The sequence below is a fragment of the Rhinolophus ferrumequinum genome, chromosome X (genome assembly GCF_004115265.2).
Source record: "Rhinolophus ferrumequinum isolate MPI-CBG mRhiFer1 chromosome X, mRhiFer1_v1.p, whole genome shotgun sequence".
Lineage (NCBI taxonomy): Eukaryota > Metazoa > Chordata > Mammalia > Chiroptera > Rhinolophidae > Rhinolophus > Rhinolophus ferrumequinum.
This window is the reverse complement of record NC_046284.1, coordinates 95,122,772-95,148,105: the sequence shown is the minus strand read 5'-3', so window position 1 is coordinate 95,148,105 and position 25,334 is coordinate 95,122,772. Positions and strand designations below refer to the sequence as shown.

At 38.7% G+C, this 25,334-nt stretch overlaps 1 protein-coding gene across 2 annotated transcripts in view; it reads left to right on the top strand.

The window, feature by feature from the left end:
- The window catches only part of OTC (ornithine transcarbamylase), a 64,484-nt gene extending 40,613 nt beyond the window's left edge, over positions 1 to 23,871 (top strand). For both annotated transcript variants that reach the window (XM_033104175.1, XM_033104168.1), the window contains exons 5-10: positions 4,314 to 4,467; positions 6,579 to 6,701; positions 13,517 to 13,570; positions 13,651 to 13,800; positions 16,356 to 16,493; positions 23,465 to 23,871. In XM_033104175.1, the coding sequence (XP_032960066.1) occupies positions 4,314 to 4,467; positions 6,579 to 6,701; positions 13,517 to 13,570; positions 13,651 to 13,800; positions 16,356 to 16,493; positions 23,465 to 23,524 (679 nt within the window). In that variant the 3' untranslated portion in view covers positions 23,525 to 23,871. The remainder of the gene's footprint in view (positions 1 to 4,313; positions 4,468 to 6,578; positions 6,702 to 13,516; positions 13,571 to 13,650; positions 13,801 to 16,355; positions 16,494 to 23,464) is intronic.
- Positions 23,872 to 25,334: the final 1,463 nt, after the last annotated feature.

Sequence of the window (25,334 nt, the reverse complement as noted above, 5' to 3'; positions counted from 1 at the left end):
GCATTATTCTATCTTAAGATCCTTATTCCTGTTTTTCATATAAATTCTGATTTTTTAAAAAGATTTTATTGGGGAAGGGGAACTGTGAATTTCCAGGACTTTATTGGGGAACAGTGTGTTTTTCCCAGGACCCATCAGCTCCAAGTCAAGTCGTTGTCCTTCAATCTAGTTGTGGAGGGCGCAGCTCAGCTCCAAGTCCAGTTACTGTTTTCAATCTTAGTTGCAGGGGGCGCAGCCCACGATCCCATGTAGGAATCGAACCAGCCACCTTCTTGTTAAGAGCACGCGCTCTAACCAACTGAGCCATAGTATTTTAGGTGTCATAAAATTAACCAATTCTTACGAAATAGGAAATTGATAATAATTATAGACTTTTTTGGCATAGCTGCCTCCATCGACATTACTTTCTCACGATAGAGTTAAAAGACTGCATTCTATAGTATGAAGCATCAGTATATCTGTACTGGGAAGGGAATTTGTATTAAGGTCTTGAAGAAAGAGGTAAAGATTTAAAATTCTTTTAACATAATAGCCTATGCCTTAGGACAGTAGTTCTCAAACTTTGGAAGGTTATCTGAGTTACTTGGGAAACTTGGTAACAAGTGAAACTACCCAGACTCTACCCTATTTTGGGAGCGTGGGCCTCAGTACTTTAAGTTCTTCACTTAGTTTTGACACACACAAGTTTGGGAACCATTTGTCTTGGGCATCCAATTGGTCAAGGTAGCTGGTTACTCTAATGAGGGGGCCTTAATGGAAGGGCGTGCATTCTTCATTTCTTAGGATTTGAGATGCTTTTCTCCTTCAATTGAACTAGAAAGCACTCCCTGCCAGTGAGATTATGGACCAAGTCCTCTGTCTTTCTGGGCTGCTATCTCTTGAATTTTTGGGGCTGGCTGGGGCTGCTTAGGGTTCTAAGAAAAAAAAAATGGGTGGTACTTTCAAAAATATGGTGGCCTCAATTCCCTCTTTATTGGGAGTCTCAAACTTTAATATGCAAACGAATCACCTGAAAACTTTGTTAAAATCCATATTCTGATTCAGTAAATCTGACGGGGCCTATGATTCTACAGTTCTAACAAGCTCCCAGGTGGTGCCCATGCTGTTGACCTGAGGAGCCAGGTGCTAGCTTTGGTTCTCAACCTTGGCTGCATATTGGAGTTTCCTGGAAAGCTTTTAAAAATACTGATCCCTAGGTCTTACCCTTAGAGATTCTACTTTTCTGACATAATTGATAGAGATTATGGCCTGGGTATCAAGAGTTTTAAAAACTCTCCAGGTGACTTTCATGTGCGGCAATATTTGAAAACTCTTTTCTTAATTAACCATCAAACATCACCTGTCTTGCAAGAGCAATTATAAAGTGGCTCTTTTATGCACCTCTTTCATGCTTATAACATAGACTGTGCTTAGATAGTTCAGAGCACTGGTTCCTAAATCTTGACCTCTCCTCTTATGCCCTGCCATGAGAAGTTTTCATCAGAAGTGGTAGAATAAGAAAAATAAAGACGATGTAGTGAATTACACAAAGCAAAATTCAATTTCAAGGTTGTTCACACCTTTTTTTTTGGTGTTAAAATATCACTTTATTAAGTGAAGATACTAACATATTACATGTGTTTATTTGCTTGTTTCCCATTGTCCTTAATTTGCCAAACAAAAAGTTGGAAATTTTATGTTGATCTCCATGTTATCGGAAATTTTGCTGATCCATGAAATCTGAAAATCTGGGAACTATGAGTAGGAGAAATCAATGAAAATTTGAAAGTATCTGAGTCTAGAAAATATTATAATAATATAGTTTTCAACCTGTGATTCTCTAATCCCTGGTAGCAAGGTGTCGTGCGGTAGACCCTGCTCGCTGCGCCATTTGTCGTGCGGGGCGGCCTGCGGGGCCTCTGGTCCCGCTCCCCACATAAGAAGGCAGGACACGGTGAGGCCAAAAAGGTACACCCACGGAGCCATAAGTAGGGGAGTCATATCTCTATACTCTTGCTGGCGGCTGGGTTGGAGACACAGGAAACAGGAGCCACAGAATCTGCAATCCGCCATCCACTTGTCTCTGCCAAACAACCTCACTTGCTAGCAATCCGCCTCTCTGCAATCTGCAATCCACACTTCGCTGCTTGCTAGCTCAGCCACCATCTTCTTGCTAGCCCCCATTTTCTGCTAGCCTAGCCACGGCAGTTATATTAGTGGCCAATGGCTCACTGGTTACAGCTGACGGCCAACTAGCCACAGCTGATGGCCATCCAATCACAGTCGACGGCCATTTACTACCTGAGCCAGCACCTTTCTTTCTATGTGAGGCCGAGAGCCTGGAAACTGCTTTTTGGGGCTCTGTCCCAACACAAGGAGTTATTTTTGTGGTCCTTGAATTTTATAAGCACCAATAGTTTTCTATAGACTAAGTAAATAATATGTCTCAGACATATGAGAGACTAATTTTCCAAATATATATGATGATTAAAATACAAATTTATGAAGACCTTACTAAATACATACTAGCTGTAGTTCTTAAGCATTTTCTTTTGACACAGTAATAATATCTACTACTTTTTGATCTCTTACTATGAACAAGGCATCATACTATGCACATAGGGTCTCTCATGTAAATCTCACAATAACCCAGTGGGATATGTATTGTTATTATGGTTTTACAGACCAAGAAACTAAATCATAGAGAAATTAAATAACATGTCCAAAGTCACACAGTTAGTAACTTACAGAGTGAGCTGTAGAACCCAAGACTAACTGCATATCTTAAAATTATGACTCTATTTTTAATATAACTACGATCATGGGAGGCTTTCCAAAATTTTTTGCTATTAAAAAGAATTTCTTAAAACTGAAATGATTAGAAGCCTCTGTTGTGAGGGTTTCCCTTAAATAATAAGAAACCATGATTTTAAACGAAAGGCCGTTCTTGCTATTTTTGTAAGGCTGAAGCATTAGCTGAGGGACCACCACCACTCTTACACATGGAAAAACTTAAAATCTGGATCCCAGTCTCTCCTTTCAGATGTTTATCCTCTGCAAATTTGAGGCCATGTGTAGTAATGGTAAAAACATGGACTTCTGAGTTAAACTGACTTTGATTTGAATACAAGCTCCTCCAACTTATTTAGCTGTGTGATTCAGGGTAAGTTACTTAATCTCTCTGTGTCTCAGGGTCTTCACTATAAAATGAGAATAATAATATCCATCTTTCTAAGAATTACTTGAATTTGTGGCCACGATTTGATTTGTGTTGCTTTTTTGGCGTAGTGTGTGTGTGTTTGTGTTTGTATTTGTGGTATGATATTGAACGCGTTCTGTCTTTTTCAGAGATGCTGATAGCTGTGCAGAGAATAGGAGTAAGGGCCAAATGCCTTCTCAGGCTCAGCCCCTGCAAGAGTTCATTGCTAGCTGTGTCAGTTCAAGTTTACTGAGAAGGAGACTCCAAGATGGAATTAGACAAGCAAGAGATGCATTTGGGGAGAACTGTGAAGAATTAAGGAGAAAGGAAGCAGGAGTAGGCAGGGAGAGCCTTCAGAAGGTGATGCAGATCTGACCCCAGTGAAAGGAAAGGAGGAAGGAAGGAGTCGGTTGGAAAGAACCTCAGACACAGTACAACTCTGAGAAAGTCTCAGCCAGGCTGATGAGTAGCCCCAGAGCAAAGACTGCCCTTCAGAAAAGTCCTGTGTCAGGCAGAGTGGTCCAGCTCTGGTGTCCACACCATGCTCAGTTATTGATGGGAACAGCGTGGGGAGAGTGTGGTCTCTGCAGGAATGCTGCAGTGGATCCTGAAGGTACAGCAGCTGAGGGCTGTCAGCTAACAGCACTCCTTCTAGAAGGTTCTCTCTTGTGAAGCAATCTGTGTGCACCTCTGTGGCTGCCCCATTTGTACTTTCAGTTTTATAGTGAAAATGTATTTGTCTGCGGATGGTGGAAAAGAAAATTAGCCACATGCCAGGTCATTAATGTTTTTCTGTACATTAATGTTTTTCTGTTTTTGGTCTTGTTCCTTTTAACTTTACCAACTGCCATTTATCAGTTATAATTCATCATCATGACTGTTAGGCCCATGGTTAATTTCTTATCTCTGTAAAAAATAGTAAAATCAGTGGTCACTGGATATCAGTGGAACAACAACTGCCTTCTGTAATGACTACATGTTTAATATTAGCTTTTAAATCTGTCGCGTTGATAGGTAGTTGTAACGTAGTAAAAATTCTAATTTATTAGCATGTTATTACTGTTAAAGATCCTGTATTAAAGAAGGAATTATTAAGCATAATTCACTTAGATGATCTTTTCTTGGTTTGCTGCAGCGTATTGTCTAGCATGACAGATGCAGTGTTGGCTCGAGTGTATAAACAATCAGATCTGGACATCCTGGCTAAAGAAGCATCCATCCCCATCATCAATGGGCTGTCAGATTTGTACCATCCTATCCAGATCCTGGCTGACTACCTCACGCTCCAGGTTAGCTTATTTCCTTGCCTTATACAAGAGCAAAATCAATAAATAGTCTTGACCATCTCCAAACGGAACCGTTTAAATCATGGTATTGATGTTTTGTTTTCAAATATCATCTTGGCAAAGAATTATAGCACATGGGTGTATATTAGACATCCAAAGAACAGGGAATTGTTAAAAACAGATTATGGGAGCTTCCTGTTCTCAACCCTATTCCCAACCTCTTTTAGTCCATCTCTCATCACCTGGTTTTTAATTGTTTCACTTTTTGGTGACATGTTTAATACAGTGGATGAATAGGGAATGCTGGAGCATACAGATAGGAAAAGCTTTATGTAATCCTACATATCAGGCTCTGTGGTTTGGGAGTGAAGACTGGTGGAGTGTGCTTTACATACTCGAAACGGTCAATTACTAAATCACTTTCTAAGAAGGAAGCCATTTTCTATCATTTTAATAAACTGTTTAAGGCTAGGATTAAGAACATGCAGAACTTATGGAATTGAGGCTCAAATTTAGCCATGTCCTCCTCCCCAAATTAGGAACTTGAATAACTTTGAAAGATTGATCTTGTTTGTTTTGCCACAGCCAATCCACAGAGTTTTGCCACTGGGAATCCTGACAACCACGGTTTCTGTGTCTATGGACTTTTCTGGGGAGATAGGGAAAAACTGTATAGGTCCATATTCGTCTTCATTTGAATAAGCTACACACATGTATATGTGAGGTGAAACTCAAAATGAAACTCAACTGGTGATAGGATAAAATTCATGCAGAGAGGGTAATACAACGATGTTAGATACGAAGTGGCCGTGGCTTTACATATACACCAGATAATTTAATGCTTCGCCTTGAGGCTTTATCATTACTAGATTATAAATTCACTGAGGGACAGTGAAATGTCCTAGTCATCATATTGTCCCCTGCAGGATATGGTGCAATGCCTTCACATAGGAGATACTCAAAGTCAGAGTTGAATGAATAAATAGTTTATCAAGAACATGGAATCTAAATCAGATGGACCTGGATTTAAATCGTAGTTTAGCCCCCTAGTAGTTCTGTGATCTCCAAATTGCTTAGTCTTTCTCTTTTTTATCTTATATGTATAAATATAAATACATATAAAACCTACAGATACTTCAAGAAAAATAAAAAATAAACCCACATGCCATTGACACAGTTTTGTCAAACCTTACCTTAGAATTTTTTTGCTTTTAAATACAATGTTACAGGTAGAGTTGAAGCCCACTGTTTAACTCTCCCTGCTCTCATTTCCTCCCATCCCTCAAGGAAATTATTATCCTGATGTCTGTATTTATAATTCCCAGGCATGTGTTTATATTTTAGCTATACCTGTCTATATTCATAAACAACCAAAATTATTAATGGGCATGTTTTCCAACTTTGTATGAGTGGGAACATACTCAACTACCATGCTACACTGTTTTAGGTGCATTGTATGTCCCCTTTCTTACACCAGCGAATGGAAGATCCATAAAGGCAGTGACTGATTTCTCCTTTGTTCATTATTATATCTCCAGGGCGAAGAAAAGTGTCTGGACATGGATGGTGCTCAATTAGTGGAATGAATGAATGAATGAATGAATGAATACAACAAAGATTCAGATTTGAAATGTATGAAAATATGAGTCTCATGCAAGTTAATGTGATGTCTTGGTTTAAGATATTAGGACATTTTGCTATTTTTTTGTGATTGTACATTTATGTTAATTGAATTGCTCAGTATAATGCAAGAAATTAGTACAGTAGTACCCCGGTTTTCGAACGTCTCCATTGATGAACATTTCGGTTTACGAACGCCGTAAACCCGGAAGTAAGTGCTTCGGTTTTCGAACACGCCTTGGAAGTCGAACATGTCATGTGGCTTCCGCTGAGTGCAAGATCCTGAGGCCCAGCTGTTGGCTGTTTTCGAACATTTCAGAACTCGAACGGTCTTCCAGAACAGATTACGTTCGAAAACCGAGGTACCACTGCAGTTTAATTATTCCAACAAAGCATTAAAATTGAGGTGAAGACCGTTTATTTTAACCCAAATAATTGTTTCACGTCAGTGGATTTCCTCCCAGATGTAATCTCCTCCATCCCTTGCCTTTTAGGAACACTATGGCTCTCTGAAAGGCCTTACCCTCAGCTGGATTGGGGATGGGAACAACATCCTGCACTCCATCATGATGAGTGCAGCGAAATTCGGAATGCACATTCAGGCAGCTACTCCAAAGGTAGGGAAACTTTCTGTCTCGAACTCACCTCCTCTTAAATCATCCCCAAATGCAATTACCCGGTGAAAACAAACCTCTCATCCATTCCAGAGCACAGGTGAGGCCACAAAATTTAGGTTGTGTTAACAGTCCTACTATTATAGCTATTTGGCTTATTGAGTGCCCAATATCCCATCTCTACAGAAAGAGTCTTGGCTGATGCTTTTCATCCTGTGAGTTTATTAGAAGTATGTCTGAATTATCCTTCTGAATGTGCTGAAACCAGCCAGTGTGATGACTAAATCTTTGTGCATTGCTACCACAAAGTCTGAGAAAAGCAAGCAAATCCAGACAAGACAGAATTCCCAAGGCACAGGGAGGGCTGTCATTTTCTAATACAGCAGTCCTCCCCTATCCGTGGGGAATAGGTTCAAAGACCCCCACTGGATGCCTGACACTGGGGATAGTAACAGACCCTCTATACAGAGGGTACGAAAAAAATGTATACACATTTTAAGAAAGGAAAATTTTTTAAAACTAATACTGAATATATGCGTATACTGATAACAAAAGGTGAATACGAGTCACATTTGACTTCTGCAATTACAAAAGGTACTCAAAGTTACCGTCAGCGTCCAGACACTTCTGATGACGGCGAACTACTGCTTGAGTAACATTGACCAAAGTGTCCACTTGTATACATTTTTCTGGCACCCCTGGTATATTACATTTTTTCCTATACATACATACCTATGATAAAGTTTAATTTATAAGTCAGGCACAGAAGAGATTAACAATACTAAGAATAGAACAATTAGAACAATATGCTGTAATTAAAGTTATGTGAATGTGGTCTCTCGCTCTTTCAAAATATCTTATTGTTCTGTACTTATCTTCTTCTGATGATGTTAGATGATAAAATGCCTACATGATGAAGTGAGGTGAATGAGACATGATTAAGTAAAATAAGGCTGACTTGAACACAAGCGCTATGATACCGGGACAGTCAATCTGATAACCGAGACAGCCGCTAAGTGACTAAGGGTGGGGAGGCTGTATTGTGTGGGTACGCTGGACAAAGGAATGAGTCACGTGCCGGGCAAGATGGAGCGGGTGGGCGCGAGATTTCATCATGCTCCTGAGAATGGCACAGAATTGAAAACTTATGAATATTTATTTCTGGAATTTTCCATTTAATATTTTTGGACTGTGGTTGACCATGGGTAACTGAAATGGCAGAGAGAAAAACTGCAGATAATGGTGGACTACTGTACTGCAATTTGATAGAAAAACGTCAGTCTAATATGAAGCTCACAGTGATGGCGTCTACACCAGCTTAGTGTTTCAAAACTCGTCTTCAGGGACCTTTCTGCTTTTTAAATCCAAGTCCCATATGACTGTGAACCTGACTCCCATATACCTTCTATCTTGCTGCTAATCTTTCATAGAATGTATGGGAAGCATGACTTCTTTCATAGACCCAAAGTGACCCTTCTGATACTCAAGAAACTGGTAATAGTTGTTGCCTCTGAGAAGGGGAACTGGGAGGTTCAAGGATAGAGGTAAAAGGATGACTTTCTTTTCACAGTATATCCTTTCATGTAGTTTGAATTTCTTAACATGTAAATTTGTGTTACTTACATAAAAACATCCATCCATAAATAAATACACCAAAATAAAAAAAGTCAGATCCCTTTAGGAGAAGCCCTGTGTTATGATACCTGCACACTCATACAAAATAAATAGGCCTCTCAGATGATAAAAATTAACCCTACAAGAGATTCATACAGAAATCAGTCTGGAGGGATTCCCACAGAACCTTTGAAATATCCCCCATCTCTACTGAATTGTTTTCCCCAGTATGTTTCTCATTGGCTACTAATATTCTATTAGGAGTCTTTTGAGTGGAATACTCCCCTAAATAGAAACCATTTCAGAAACAAAGTAAAAGACAGAATTGACCCTCTCATTAAGAGACGACTATTCAAAATTATTGTGTACCAGTGTGTTTCTGACTAAGCATGCATTTGCTGTTATTTCAGTAGTCGCTGCCGTGGTTAACTCTGAAAAGCTAAGACATCCAGAGATGACTATATGAGTCCTGAAAATTCCTCCTTGCCTCTGCTTCTTGAGTTTGAGATGTTTATTAGCCAATCAACTGGGAACTTGAATTACACAATGTAGATTAATAGCTAAATTTCTCCAACAGGAAAAACTCAAATCCTTGAGGTGTTCATGCACTCTTCACCCTCTACCAGGGTTTGGGCCAGGTTCTCCACAAGGAGACCTACCATGAAGATTGGTGTACAGGTGATTTATTAAGGAAGTACTCCTAAGGCAGACCTGTAGGAGAATAGGGGGAGCAGAACAGAGAAAGGGAAGAATCTAAGCAAGAGTGCCATTTACGAATCAACCATTCTAGTTTTCCTGGGACTAGGGATTTTCGGGGACATGAGACTATCAGTGCAAAACTGGGAGAGTCCTAGGCAAACCAGGATGAATTGGTCACTCTAGTGCCATGTCAGGTACAGTCCCACAGAAAGGAACGTCAGTGTGATCCCACAGGTGCTCTGCAGTTTAAATTATGCCCCAGAGTTTTCCCAACCTGAGGCAAGGAAGGTGGGTTTTCCTCCTTTGAACCAATATTTGGTCAAGGGCAGCAAGGGGATGAATCTCCCGGGTGGTGAATCTCCCAGCACTTTTGGCAGGAAAAGAAGCTGGGTAGCCAGAGGGTCATCAGAAGAAGAGCTGCGAGTGCTGTGAAAAGCACACTGAAATGGGGATAGGGAGGAAAAGTTGTAAAAATGGACCCTCTGATGGCATCTGGGTAGAGCATCAGCATTGTCTGCTGTACCCTGCCAAAACAAAACAAAACAAAACAAAAATGTTTTTTTCCTAGTGTTCTTGCTGGACCGATTTGAGTCAATGCACCCTGCAGCCTTAGTTTGCAAGGACTGCCATAACAAATTACCACAAACTCGGTGGCTTAAAACAACAGAAATTTATAGATTCACAGTTCTATAGACTAGAGGTCCAAATTCAAGGTGTTGGCAAGGCCCCACTCCCTTTGAAGCCTCTAGGGAAGGATCCTTCCTTGTCTCTTCCCACTTCTGGTGGTCCCAGGCATTCCGTGGTCTGTGGCTGCAACACTCCAGTCTCCACCTCCATCTTCTTCCCTTTATGTCTGTTTATCTTTACAAATGTCCCTCTTTTTATGAAGACCGTAGTTACCGTGTTTCCCCGAAAATAAGAGCTAGCCGTAATGCGTCTTTTGGAGCAAAAATTAATATAAGACCCGGTCTTATTTTATTATAAGACTGGGTCTTGTAATGTAATGTAATGTAATGTAATGTAATATAATATAATAATATAAATAATATAATACCAGGTCTTATATAAGACCGGGTATAATATAATATAATACCGGGTCTTATATAAGATCGGGTCTTATATAATATAATATAATATAATATAATATAATATAACATAATATAACATAATATAATAATAATATAATAATAATATAATATAATATATAATACCGTGTCTTATATTAATTTTAGCTCCAAAAGACGCATTTGAGCTGATTGTCCAGCTAGGTCTTATTTTCGGGGAAACAGAGTATATTAAACTTTGGCCCGACCTGATCCAGCATGACCTCATCTGAACTAATTACATCTGCAAAGACCCTGCTTCTAAATAAGGTCACTTTCTCAGATTCTGGGTGGAAATAAATTTTTTGGAGGACAGTATTCTACCTAACACACTTGCCATAGAACAAATGACAAGCATAGGCAACAGCACGCATTGGAAGCCACCCTATTATAGTAAACTTTGGGGACTCAGAGAGATAATGTTTACAACAGATAATTCTCTATTGTTCAGCATGAACTGAAATAAAGGGTCAGATCTGACATGTGCTTAAGGTGGTTCCTCCCTTTATGGGAAGAGTTAACACACTCTCACTACAAATCTTGTTTGAAGAAAAAAATCTGTATTAATGCAAACTATTACTGCATTTAGTTTTAGTTTTCACACATAAAACATACATTAACAATAATTGTTCCCTGGTATAAGGTGTTTTTATAAAGGCTTTATTCTGTTGGAAAAATGTATGATTTAAACATTTTATTGCGTGTCAGAGAGTTTTACTAGCATGAGAAGAAAAAATTCCAATATTACAGAGTAATTTCAGCATTGTTCTTATGTAGAAACTCATTTAAATGATAAAGAGTACTAAAACCTGGTTAAATCTCGGTGGGAGTAAGTAAGAGTTTTAAAAAGTCTTCTGGAAAGGTTGATAGTATAGGAGTTGTTCCATCAATTTATAAGTAGAACTATTTCTTTTAAAGATAAAGCTAGGAGATTTATTGTAAATTTAAGAAGCACTGAAAAGTTTCCAAGGCCATAATTCATCTATTTCTCCATTATTCCACCAAGAATAACTTCCATGTTCAAGAAAACATCATTTTGTCCTTGATTGCAAAAATTGCTGCATAAACTATTGATGGTAATGATTTTAACATTGTTCTAAGTGAATATTTAGACTGAACTAGGTTTGTTAATCACCTTCGTCTGGTTTGAAGATTTATGTTAAAGCCAATGAGTGATTGAGTATTGAAAGCTGAGCTGTGAGTAAAGAATTCCTTTTTGTATTCTCAGTCATGGCCCAGTGGATGCAAGGTTGGGTGATTTTCTAATTTCCAAATCTCTCTGTTGGTTCTCTAAGTACTTATTGATTCCTTCTCTAAGACTGATTATAGTTAGGGAGTATAAAACCTGCTCTCCAAAGGGAAAGCTAAATTTTCAGGGCAGGAGGCACATGAGGTAATAGCCCAGTCTCTTAATTTATGTTTACCAGTATGAATGGTCACAACATTAGTTACTAAATTAGCAAGCCTTTATTAATTACTTCCCCAAATCCTGATAAACAAAGCCCCCAAATTTATAGCTATTTGAGGGTGGTAAACCTGCTAAAATGTTGGCAGCCATCATCAGCAACATATGAGTAGTTTCTTTCCTCAAGAATTTTGTAATGAGAGAAGAAACTACGGTAGACAATCATATGCAAATAAATACAATTTCAAACGAATAAACTTGAATGTAATGTCACAGGTTGAGATTCCTGGGAAGCAGACTCTGAGACAGAGTTTAGCTTGCATGATGTTTACCAGGGCGTGTCCTTGAGATCAAGGCCTGTGGAAAGGAGGGAAAGGAAGCAGGAGTGAGCAGAGGGAGAAGCCGAGCTATGATATAGGCCCTACCACCACCTGGGCTGACCTTATGGAGAGTTCTAGATCTGAGATGGCCATTCAGAGCTGTCCCGATTGGGAGGAGGGTGTCAGGTTTTCATACCCTTCTGTCAACCAGTCACGGAATGTAGGTTGCCCTGGAAAGGTATCTGACCTTGGGTGAATCGGCTTTCTGCAACTGAGGCAGTGCCCAAAGAGGACTGACAGTCAAAAGCCATCTTCCAGCAGCATTCCCACCGCCTTTATTCATGAATGGGGATCTGGGTGGCATATCGCAGCGTCCACCACAGTGTCCTACTGAGAATTTATAAACACCAACTCATAATCAGTGCTAAGAATTCAGGAAAATGAAAAGGATGAAAGAAGGTGAGAATAATTATGGGGTTTGGACTGACAAGACTACCATATGGAGGGTCTGAAGGTGAAGCTGGGCTAGAGTTTTGACAAAGGAGGAGCTGACATGTTCTGATGAAGACGCCCCGGAGAGGAGGACAAAGCAGGAGGTGAGAGGCTGTGATGGCAGAAAAGGGCAAGACATGTGCAGGGATGACAATAATATTGGCTTTCCTGTAGCAAGATGTTGAGACGAATTAAAAGAGACAGAAACAGGAGATGTCAGTGGGGAGCCTTGATACTCTTAATCAGCTTTGACTTAAGAAACAAGTAGTAAACATCGAAGGCTTCAAAGAAAACAATTCTTGCTGCTGTGTACAGAACAGATTAGAAAGGAAAGATGGGGACAAAGGGGCTACCTGTTGTGTATGGAATAGCTTGGGGGGCTTTCGTTGCTTCCATAATGGCCCCTCACCTAGAGTTGAGACTAGGGTGAGCAAGTGAGGCACTGATGGTGCAAAATCTGTGCTTTCATGACTCTGACAGTGAGCACTTCCTTAGACTTTGTGCCTTAGGCACTTCGCTTGCCTCACCCAAGTTCTGACCCTTTCCTCACCAAGCCACCGTACACAAATGTATTTCAGCAAAAACAGTGTGCTTGCTGTGTAAATGCCATTTCAGAGCAAGTGCCCGGCACTCAGAACACTTGTTGGTGAGTGCAAAAGAATAAGATGTGTGCGTGTAGACTGTTAGTACTTAGCTGCAGTGGTCAGGGAAGGTTTTTCGGAAATACTTGAGCTGAGACCCGAAAGTGTTATGACATGGAGTGGATATGGAAAAGCATTTCAGACGAAAAAGCATTAATAAAAAAAAAAAAAAACCCAGCTCATGGAAAAACTGAGACCAAAATGCATAAGGTAGAATTATATATATAATCCTCTTAAGCTATTACAGGAACAAGAAAAGGTACTACCAAGAGCTAAAAAGCACCCCACCCTGTTTGTCTTTATGACTAAGGAGGTCAAAAACGATAAAAGAAGAATGAGGCAATTGCTTATTTTTTGAAATTCCCCAAAGCACTATCAAGGTTTGAAATTCTAGATGTAAATCATATACTACTGCACATGGTTGGGCTACAACTTAAAGCAAAAAAGGGAAAGAGAGTGTGACTATTACTGAAAGGAAAGTAATGCATATGTAAGAAAACATGTAGAATAACGTTACCTAACAGTTACATTCTTCCCCCTGCAGGGTTATGATCCGGATCCCAATATAATCAAGGTGGCAGAACAGTATGCCAAGGAGGTATGCTCCTTATATGTAAAGTCCTAATTGCCTTTCTCTGTCCCATGAAGTTGTTTAACTGGCATGCTTGTGTATGCTAGAACAGTACCAAGCTGTCGCTGACGAATGATCCACTGGAAGCGGCTCGTGGAGGCAACGTATTAATTACAGACACTTGGATAAGCATGGGACAAGAAGAGGAGAAGAAAAAGCGGCTCAAGGCTTTCCAAGGTTACCAGGTTACAATGAAGGTACAAATTGATGCCTCTCTGAAGGTTCATTAATTCCATTCATAAAGGCCAGAACCATCTAATCACTCATTCACTTTGGGGAGAGCAGACTGTCCTTTTATTCCCTATGAAGGACTCACTGACTGTATCCCCCAGGGATTTTTCTCTTCCCTAAGATTAGCTATGTCCTTTGCAAAGACACTTTTGTCCTGGTTGAAGGAATTTGAAACCCAGGCAGAAGAAAAAGCTGGTTTTCCTCTCTCACAGCAGTGAAGGCATTGGAATGCTTTTACTCTTTTTGTGTTTAGAGACATACGGTTACTTCTGTTGCATGCAGTTTCTTCTGATTTCTTCTAAGAAAAGCCCCGTTATTATGTTCTTTAGGCTGGTCCTTGCTTCTATTTTCTAAGGACTCGCAAATCCAGTTGAGTTTTGCTAACTGACTCCAGGGCATTCCCAGGGGAATCCCACCTAAGCTGATGCCTTTCATTAATTGAAATCTGAAACAATGCTTCTCAATCTGGAGCATGCCTTAGAATTGCCTGGAGGAGGAGTTAATATACAGCTGGCAGTACGCCACTCCCCTGTGGATTCTGAATCTGTAGGTCAGGGGTAGGACTCCAGAATTTGAGTTTCTATCTAGTTCCCAGGTGATGCAGCGCTGCTGCTCTAGGGTCACACTTTGAGAACCATCATTCTGGAGGAGTACCCTAAAAGTCAGGTGTGCATTGGGTTTTTGTCAGCAGAGAAACTAATCTGTTTAACGGAGAAAGGGATTAAGCAATTATAGTAGATAGCTTATTGACAAAGTAATATATACATACAAGCTCCTTATTTAATATATGTCAATATAATGAAGTTTGAAAAATAAAAAGTGAAAATGTCTTTCCCTTCATCCCTTAACGGTGACTATTCCCCAGAGGTAGCCAGTGTTTTACCACTTTGATGTGTCTCTTTGCAAATCTCTTCTGTGTGTTTACATAGTATGCCTACACACACACACAACTATTGATTTATCATAAATGGTATTTTAAAATATATTATTCTGACTTACTTTTTTCACTTAACAAATCTTAGATTTTCTTTTCCATTCATTTAGATATTTTTCATTCTTTTAAATGGCTGCATAAAATTCCAAAGTATGAGTCGACCATAATTCACCTAAAATGTTTCCTGTTGATAAATTAGGCGATTTCCAATTATCCCAATTACAAACAATGCTGTAATGCACATTCTTATACATAGTTCTTTGTGCAACTATTACTAGAAAATAGATCCCTAGAAGAATTTCCGTGTGAAATGGCAGATACTTTTTTAAAATATGGGAAATGCTGCTAAATTGCCCGTCCAAAAACGACTGGCAAAACAAAACAAAACAAAACAAAAAACGACTGGCAACTTATACTCCCTCCATATTCTCTCTATTCTTAGCTATTTACATTTTTAATTAAAAAGTTTGTACCTCATATTTTTTAAAATTTGCATTTCCCTGATTACTATGAAATTAAACATCTTTTCATGTTTATTGGCCATTTTCCATGTCTGTTTCTATAAACTGCTATCATATCCTTTGCCCATTTTCTATTTTTTTTTAATGTTTTTTATTATTGGTTATAGGAGTTATTTACATATTATGGCCAATCCTTTGGCATATATGTGGCACATCTTTTCATGGAGAAATTTTAAATGCCCTGTGGTTTACCTCATACCTACTTTGACCAAACTTAGATGTTTTTCTGGTGCTCGACCTGTAAGCACGAAGAGCAGTAACCTCACTGATGTATGACAAGTTAAAATATTATTCCTTTCCCTTGTCACTTTTCCAGTATTTTAGAAACTCAGAAGGTTCTGAACCTAGAACTAGAGTGGGAGGTAAAACAAAATTTTAGTATAAAGGTAATAATTTTGAGGTAAGAAATTCTGATGGAATGCAGTTTTGAATTTTTAAGTGAACAATGGAAATGGATGGGAAAATGTAACTTTCAGGAATTAACTGTTGGAGGAAATGAAAACTGTTAGGATATTTGCATTAAGAATGAAACATCTAGTTCAGAGTGCTCATAATCCTGTTTAATGCATTCCTATCTCAGAGCTCTTCTTCAAAAATGTTTTAACTAGTGATAAAGTATGCTCCAAGTGCTAAAAACCATAATTTGGAAATAAGCTCAAAATGTAACATAATCACATAAAAGCAACTTGTAAAATATATTGAGGTATAATTGGTGACTTTTGCTATCAACCACATGTTATACTACTAGAGTTCTTTACTGAAATGTCCACTATCCCACTAGACAGAGTAACAGAAAACTGAGTTAGTGGTTTAATTTGGAGTGACGATCTCCCAAATAATAATAATAAAAAGACTATAAAGTTCTACAAGTTGAAAGTACCATATACAGTTCCCCTGGGTGCCTTGAGCTTACACCCTTCTTTGTCTCTTTGCATGGCCTTTGGTGTCTCCCTTTGCATTGATCTGATCTCTGACTCCATGCCATATGTGTTTTTAAATACTGAAGACAAATGTGATAGCCACATATAATAGTCAAAACACAGACTTATCCCCATCTCTTCTTTAGACTGCTAAAGTTGCTGCCTCTGACTGGACCTTTTTACACTGCTTGCCCAGAAAGCCAGAAGAAGTGGATGATGAAGTGTTTTATTCTCCACGATCATTAGTATTCCCAGAGGCTGAAAACAGGAAGTGGACAATCATGGTAAGCAAGAAACGGAGAATGGAGAACAAGGAGTTCTCTGTGTGGCCCCAACTTGGTCATTTACACCTCTTGGTAAATAATAAGCAACTGAAATTATCCACCTACATTACTTGCTCATATGGAATCTATTTTTTCCAGAAAGTTCATAATAGATTTTTATTGCTTATTATCATTTATAGCATATTTTAATGGAATGAAACTAACCCCCTTCAAAATATATCTATTTTAATCAAAATTCTAACTCCTCTTTATCAGCCTGAGCACCAGCCACCATTGCCTGCCAAGCATTATAAGTTGCATAACTCTTATTTTACAATTCCCTTTTAATGTTTATAGAAGTCCCTAATTCAGCGCCTGGTACAAAAGGGGCATGTGAAGTAATCTTATTTCCTTCCTCTTCTCTTTCTTCCTTTCATAACTTGCCTAGATAATTGTTTTGGTTCTCTACTTGACTTTGGCTATACAGACACATTTGTTTTTAGGTATGGAACACTTTCAGAATTGCAACAAAACTAACTTAAAATTTATTCGTCCCTTTAACATAATGCTACTAGTTTCATCTTCATCTCTGCCATTCTATAGTAGGAAATATTAACCTCATGTCTCTGCTTTACAATATCCCAAACTTCCCCTTCTTTTATGGAAAACTGAATACTCACGTGCCATAATTTGGTACCACCAGTTTTTAGCTTTTAGTGATTTAACTGATCTCAATTACTGTACCAGCTAGGGTTTTACTGGCAAACAATACAGTTAACTCTAGGTAGGTAAATGGAAAGGAATTTATTAAGACACTAAGCAGCTCCCAGAATCTCTGGGGAAAGACAGTGCAGCAAATCATTCTTGGATACCCCATATTCAGAAACAACACAGGCAGGAAAATTGCCCAACAACACTGTGGTTCTTTTATAGCCAAACACCACTGACACAGCCACCCATAACCTGGTACCTAAGGCCCTTGAAACTAAATGCTAGATATTCCATTATAGCTGCCCCAGATGAACCAGGTACCTCCAGCTGCATTATGGATCAGAAGACCCAATGTCCCAGAGAATGAATTCCACTGCATTTAGTTCACTTATGGCTCCCAGTCTTGAGTAGATGCAGTTGAGTGGGAGCTGCAAAGGAGTCTAGGAAATGTAGTTTATAGCTTCCAACTTCTGGATTAGAGAAAAATGAGCTAGAAAGGACTGTCTATTAATTATTTATATATTTTATAATTGAAGAGAGATAGAGTTATTGTGAGTATTAAATACATGTAAAGCATTTAGTATGGTATCTAATACACCGTAAATACTGTGATTATAATTAATAAATTAGTATCCCCATCAGCATCTTCATTGTTGATCTAATGTAGTGACCAGAAGAGATTCGAGCTCCACTCTGGCTTCTTGGAAGCCATTCATGATTCCCTTTGCAGAGGAAAGTTGTATATCAGGCTTAAATTTGTCATATCTAATAAGAGGGATGATTTTTTTTCTTATTGTTCCTTCCAGCTTGCCACTTCAGGACACTAATTTTGGCTAAAATGGCAATTGCCCTGTCATCTAGACCAGTGCTTCTGAAACTTTAATGTCCATTTCAATCACCTAGGGATCTTGTTCAAGTATAGATTTGGTTTCAATAGGTCTGAGGTGGGACCGAAGATTCTGCATTTCTAACAAGCACCCAGATAATGTAGATGCCACTGTCCTGTGAACCACATTTTGAATAGCAAAGATCTAAATGATGAAAAGGAAAATGTGAGCAAACAGAACAGAAAAGGTAGAATCACACACAAACCAGACAACTGCAGGCATTCAGAAGGAATATTTTAAAAATGGAGAAAGAAGACAATTGATGCACTGATCACTGTTCAGGCAATATGCTTACTCAGGAAATGCTTTTAAAAAAAAGAAAAGAAGAGAAAAGGAAAGAAAAGAAAATGTGAGCTCTCCAATCATATACCTCAGGAAGAGACATAGCAAAAAATTTTCCTCAAGTTCTATTCTTTTTATTTTAATTTTTTAAAATTTTTCATTAGATTTATTGGGGTGACAATGGTTAGTAAAATCACATAGGTTTCAAGTGTAGAATTCTATAATACATCATGTGTATATCACATTGTGTGCTCACCACCCAGAGTCAGTTCTCCTTCCATCACCACATATTTGAACTTGAGCTCTATTCTTTATCAGAAGATGATTGAAGTTACAAAGATAAATCCACCTAAATCCATTAAAATAGGTCCTTTTAGAAATTCAGGGAGGGGAGAACTAAAAGAAAGTTTTCTAAAATATCCTTTATGGAGAAACTGTGTGTCTGAATTTTTAAAGAGCTTATTAAACATCTTTAAATTAAATTTACTTAAGAAATTAAATACGTAATGTATTCACATGGTTGAAATGTTTACAAGGATAAATACACACACACACACACACACACACACACACACACACACACACACACACACACTGAAACCTTATGTCCACCCATTTTCCATCCATCTAAGTTTGACTGCCATCTCTCTATCCCCTACCTTCCTGAGGTACTCAGTATTATTAGGGGAAGTTATACTGTAAAACAAACTAGAGGCATAGTCACATTAAAATGAACGTGGAGAGTCGAAAATACAAAGAATACTTAACTGGGAGTGAGGAGACGTGAATTCTAGAACTTTCTTTAATAGTAGTCAGCTGTGTCATCTTAGATAAGTATTATCTCTCCATTCCCCGTATGTAAAATGTTTCCTCGTATATAAATAATCAGATCAAGCTGTATAGATGGCAAATAAGTTTTAATTTTAGGTCCTCAATCTCATCAACAGGCTACTTAGAGTCCTATGTTCAGAAGGTATTAATAGTTCTAAGCCTGCCTGTGGTCTCGGAAAGAAAGAGTGGCATCACTGACTAGTGATATTTGACATGGATTCTGGAAGGGAGGTGGTGACACACACACTGCACTCTGTGTCTCTAAGCTAGATGTTTTGGAGGTCCCATTGAGCTAAGTTCATTTCAGCAATCTTATACGGAACATCTACTTGTACCAGGCCCTCTGCCAGGAATTGGAGATGATAAAAAAAAAAAAAAGACTATTGTGCGGTCCCCATGCAGCCTGTACTGTTCATAGAAGCATAGCATTTCCAAGTGGGATGAGACCTTAGAGACTGTCTAGCCTAAATTCTTACTTTATAGCAAAGAAATTATCCTCAGCTTATTTAGAATGGCATTGAGGCTCAGCACCTCTGTGATCGATTTTTCTGGGATGTTCTAAAAGCACAATACTTGTTTTCCTCTAGAACGTCCTTATCCAATACAGTAGCCACTAGATACATGTGGCTCTTTAAATTTGAACTTAAACTAGTAAAAAAAAAAAAACAACTTAAGATTCAGTTCCTCAGACACACTAACCATGTGTTAAGTGCTCAACAGCCACATATGGCTAGTGGCTGTACTATTTGTACTTGACAGAACACACATAGAACATTTCCATCATTGCAGAAAGTTCTATTGGAAAGCACTCCTGTCTAGAGAATGATTTCCACATACACACTTTCATTTAAAAACAGAATGGAAGAAGGAAGGAAAGATATAATCTAGCTTCAAGTTCTGAGATGCCCATAATGACTGGTATATAATAAGGTATAAAATTAAATAGGGTGAAGGGCTTGCACTAAAAGCATATAACCTTTTAAAAGTAAAAGTGCATTCTTTCAGTACTCAGAGTAGCTTTTTAAGACCTCCGTGCTGGGTGATTCCCAGCAGTGCTATTCAGAACATTCCAGTAATCACATCATTTTCTCCACAGTACACAGGCCTTTTGATCCCCGCCCCCTTTTTTTAAATATACCCTCTCCTCCCCACAAAGCTGGCTTTTGTATTTTTCAGTAATTAGTAAGGCTATAGAACTCAAAAATCAGGAGGGTTTCTTCCTCTGCCTACAATTTACTGTGGAGCTAAAGTAACCTAAAAGGGGCCCTATAAAACAAGCTGACACTTCAAAGCACTGCTATCAGGATGACTCTCAGGTACACAACACCATTGCAAATGTAAGTCACAGTATTTTATAGTCTCTTACTTCTCTCCTTGTTAGGGGGGCCCGATAAAATACAGTTAAACTGAAATTTCAGATAAACAAATAATTCTTTAGTATAGTGATATCCATGTAACATTTGGGACATACTTAGAGTTAAAAGACATTGTTTATCTGAAGCGCCAATTGAACTATCTGTCTGTATTTATTTAGTTAAATCTGGCAACTCTATTCCAAGTTGATGTCCTAAGATTTTGCATTTGAAAATAAATTCGACACATGCAATGACAATTAAAAACAAAACAAAACATGAGATTTGGTTCCAGGAATCCATAAGAAAGTTTAAAATATTTTACCTGGAAGAAGCTTTTATCCCAGTTTGGCCTTCCTACTTTCTTTTTGTCATTCAGATCTCAACTTAAATGTCACTCCTTTAACAAGGCCTTCCCTGGCCACCCACTCTTAAGTGATTCTCCAGGCCCCTTTATACCATTTTTTAAAAAGATTTTTATTGGGCAAGGGGAACAGGACTTTATTGGGGAACAGTGCATACTTCCAGGACTTTTTTCCAAGTCAAGTTGTTGTCCTTTCAGTCTTAGTTGTGGAGGGCGCAGCTCAGCTCCAGGTCCAGTGCCGTTGCTAGTTGCAGGGGGCACAGCCCACCATCCCTTGCGGGAGTTGAGGAATGGAACTGGCAACCTTATGGTTGAGGATGCACTCCAACCAACTGAGCCATCCGGGAGCTCAGCGGCAGCTCAGCTCAAAGTGCCGTGTTCAATCTTAGTTGCAGGGGGCTGCTGCCCACCATCCCTTGCGGGACTCGAGGAATTGAACTGGCAACCTTGTGGTTGAGAGCCCACTGGCCCAAGTGGGAATCGAACCGGCAGCCTTCGGAGTTAGGAGCATGGAGCTCTAACCGCCTGAGCCACCAGGCCAGCCCCCTTTATACTATTTTAAATTTTATTTTATAATGACATTTATCATTACTTGATATTTTCTTGTTTGTTTGTTGCCTGTCCCCTCGCCATTATAATGAAAACTCCTTCATAAGAGCATTGATCTAGGCTGTAGTGTTCTTCATTATACCCAAAATTGTGCCAGACAAATACCCTAAATATGTGGTCAATACATTTTCGTAGCCTGACGGCATTATAAGATATTAGTTCTAGAACATAAGCTTTGGAAATCAGGTTAAAGTTCTAGCTCTCTGTGTGACCTTGGGCAAGTGCTGTAATTTCTCTAAGCCCAGTTTATTCACATGAAAATGAGGATAAAAATAGACACAACCTCATGTGGTTGTGGGGATTAAATGAGGTAAGTAATCTGAACATAGTGGTGAAGGTCTAGGGACAAAGAGATACAGATCCAGCCCTTACCAGCACCACTCAGGAAAATGCCCACGCCTCGGTTTCCTCGTCTGTATTTTATATCTCTGACCGCCTCACACAGTAGGAAAGGATATTAAATGGTAGGATGCACAGAAAGCATTTAGCGCAGGGCCCAGCACATGGTAACTGCTCGGTAAATGCACTCGATTAACACCTTTGAAATACAAGACCTGCCCTTTTTGTTTTAATTAAAATATGGTGGGGTGATACTTATAAAAAAAACTAGTGATGCCAAGATTGCACTGAAATAAACCACTAATCTATTACTGATAAGAATCTAAATTGAGACAACTTTTCTGGACATTAATATGTAAACTGTACCAAGCATTTTAATAATGTTGTGTAGTATTGATCTATTAATATTATGTCTAGAAAGTGATTTTAGGAGATTATTCAGAGATGGGTATAGAGATTAATAATAGGGAAGTTTATCATAGTAAAATAAGAATGATGAAAGTTCATTAAAATCCTAAATATCCAATAGAAAGAAAGTAAATAATCTATATCTGTACCACATTAAAAAATATGTTGGGGTGACAATGGTTAGTAAAGTTACATAGCTTTCAAGTGTACAATCCTGTAATACATCATCTATATATCACATTGTGTGTCAACACCTACACTTTTGCTATAGGCTAGGGACACATGCAGAGTACGGTCAGAAGGAAAGAGCAAGTACGCGAAAGGCAGTAAAACAACCTCTTAAGAGTAGAGTCAGAGAAACCTGGGTCCAAAGCCAGTTCTGTACTATCTGTTGTTTTCAGGATTGATTTCCTCTTCTATAAATGATAATAACAGAAGCTACCTTAGAAGGTTGTTGCATTAAATGAGATAATGCATAAACATTTATCTCTAGCTCACCATGGCACCTAGCACAGTGCCTGGCAAATATTTCTTAACTCACTAACACATGATAAGGCACTTAATTTGGTACACAGTAAGCACTCAATAAGCATTTGTCACCATTTTTTCTGATATTACTATTGTCGTTATTGTGGAAGTTGGGAAGAGTGAAAGTGAAAATTACCATTTATGGCTGACAGCCTAAGGAGAAGCTGTACGCTTGGTTCTAAATATTCTTTCATGAGGACCCAGATTCAGATAGACACTACTTGTTAGCCCAAATGATTGACTTTTGTTCTACAGCTGATTTATTCTAAACTTCTTTAGATTACAGGTGACTAAAGCACAGTGCAAACACAAGGATGGGAGGGATTGCATTTCTCTGAAACTAGCCCATACCTAGGTTTAACTTCTGACTGGAAAATCTAATCATGGCCACTACCATGGGATCTCATGTCAACTCTCTAACCCACTAGTCATGGAAAGAGGCCTAAGTAAGCATGGTGTTTGTGCCTGTATTTGGTCAGTCTGATCCCTCCTGACCTTCCTTTATCTAAATAAAAATAAGTGTTAGATCGGAACTGTCCCCTTATCGTTTCATCAGGAAAACACATCATAACCATAGGCTTTCAAAGCTACAACCCAGTTCCCCTTCCTTAGGTCCTCGAGCAGACTCTTAGTAATGCTTACCCATTTCTTCATTTCTCTCTCTTTGTTGTATCATCCTAGGCTGTCATGGTGGCCCTGCTGACAGATTATTCACCTCAGCTCCAGAAGCCAAAGTTTTAATGCCGTGATGCTTGTCAAGAGGGAAACGATGTTCTTCAGTAACAGAATGAGTCAGTTTATGGGGGAAGGAGAAGAGAATCTAAGAAATAAACAAATCCTGATACGTGGTATATGTGAACAATATATTGTTTTGCCATTCTGAAACTTTCCTAAAGGTCTTTATTTAAGGGTTGATGCCCTGTAATACATGGCTTGATTTGGTTTAAACTCTCTAATTCACAATTTCTGAGTTACATTTGGGTATCATATTAATAATCATATACATTTGTTTCAACTAAACATAAAATATTGTGTTCATAATGCATAATGTCTAAGCCATTAAATGTAATCTATGCTTATTACCTTAATTAATTATCACCCACGCTAATTTATAAGTAAATATTTACCAGGCAGTCAGCCGCTGGTAGATCTGTGGGCTGTGTTCATATCCCCCAAGACCAACAAAGAAGCCAAATCATCCATCTTATTAATTTAGTGCAATTTTCAGGCAAATGAGGTAGACAGACTTTCACTTATGGAGGCAAATGATGAAATTCTTAGAAAACAGCTATAATTATGCACAAACTCTGGAGTTTTTTCCAGTCACTTGTGGGAAGGAGGGTCCTTCTAGAGCACACATCTCTTTTCTGTAATGAATACTTAATGTTACAAGACTAAAGAAGCCTTTGTGAACAAGTGGTAAAATCATGGATGCCTAGCTAGGAATGTACGATCCATTAGAGAGTGATATTTTCGTAGGTTCAAATTCTCCAGCAGGAGCAATTTAATTTTTCATGTTTGTGCTTATCATGCATCTATTCATACCAGATAGTGGATATTTCCATAAATCCATTACTTGCCACATTTTAGCCCATTTTTTTCTCCAATTTTTTTCAGGATAATCAAAATTTGCATTACTGGATTATTATAATTAAAGCTAGGTGTCTCTTGTGGTGGCTAACATTTGAAATGTTGAATTATTATGACATAATTTGAATTTTTTAGTTAAAAATTTAAATAACATAAGTGGAACTCTAAAAAAAATAATGTATTTTACAGAGGACAAAAGTAGTAATTACCTTTACATTCTACCTCCACTATTAGAAGAATGTTTCCAGGCTGATTGGCTGATACTTTTCAGGAGACAGCTATGACTTAAATGAGTAAGGGGTGAACTACAAATTAGATTTGTAATGAAGATGCAATAAGACATATTTTGTAGGGGAAAAAAGGCTTGTAATGTTACAGGGAAAAAAATCATTTTTTCTAGTAAATATCAAAGGTGACTTTCATGTCTATGGTAATTTATTGGGAGCACTTAAGAAAGAAAGAGTGGGGTGGACGGGTGGCTCAGTTGGTTAGAGTGCGAGCTCTGGGCAACGGGGCTGTCGGTTCGATTCCCAACTGGGCCAGCGAGCTGCGCCCTCTGCATCTAGAATGAAGTCAACGAGCTGCCTCTCAGTTTCTGGGTGGCCAGATGGCTCAGTTGGTTGGAGCGCGGGCTCTCAACCAAAGGTTGCCGGTTCGATTCCTCGACTCCCGCAAGGGATGGTGGGCTGCGCCCCCTGCAACTAACAACGGCAACTGGACCTGGAACTGAGCTGCGTCCTCCACAACTAAGATTGAAAGAACAACAGCTTGACTTGAAAAAGTCCTGGAAGTACATATACACTGTTCTCCAATAAAGTCCTGTTCCCCTTCCCCAATAAAATCTTGGGAAAAAAAAGAAAGAAAGAGTGGAGTTGTGTGGGCTCTCTTCTTTCAGCAGAGTGTACAGGAACCATTTAACCAGACAGTAGAAGCTCTCCTTTAAACTGTCTGCATGTACTTT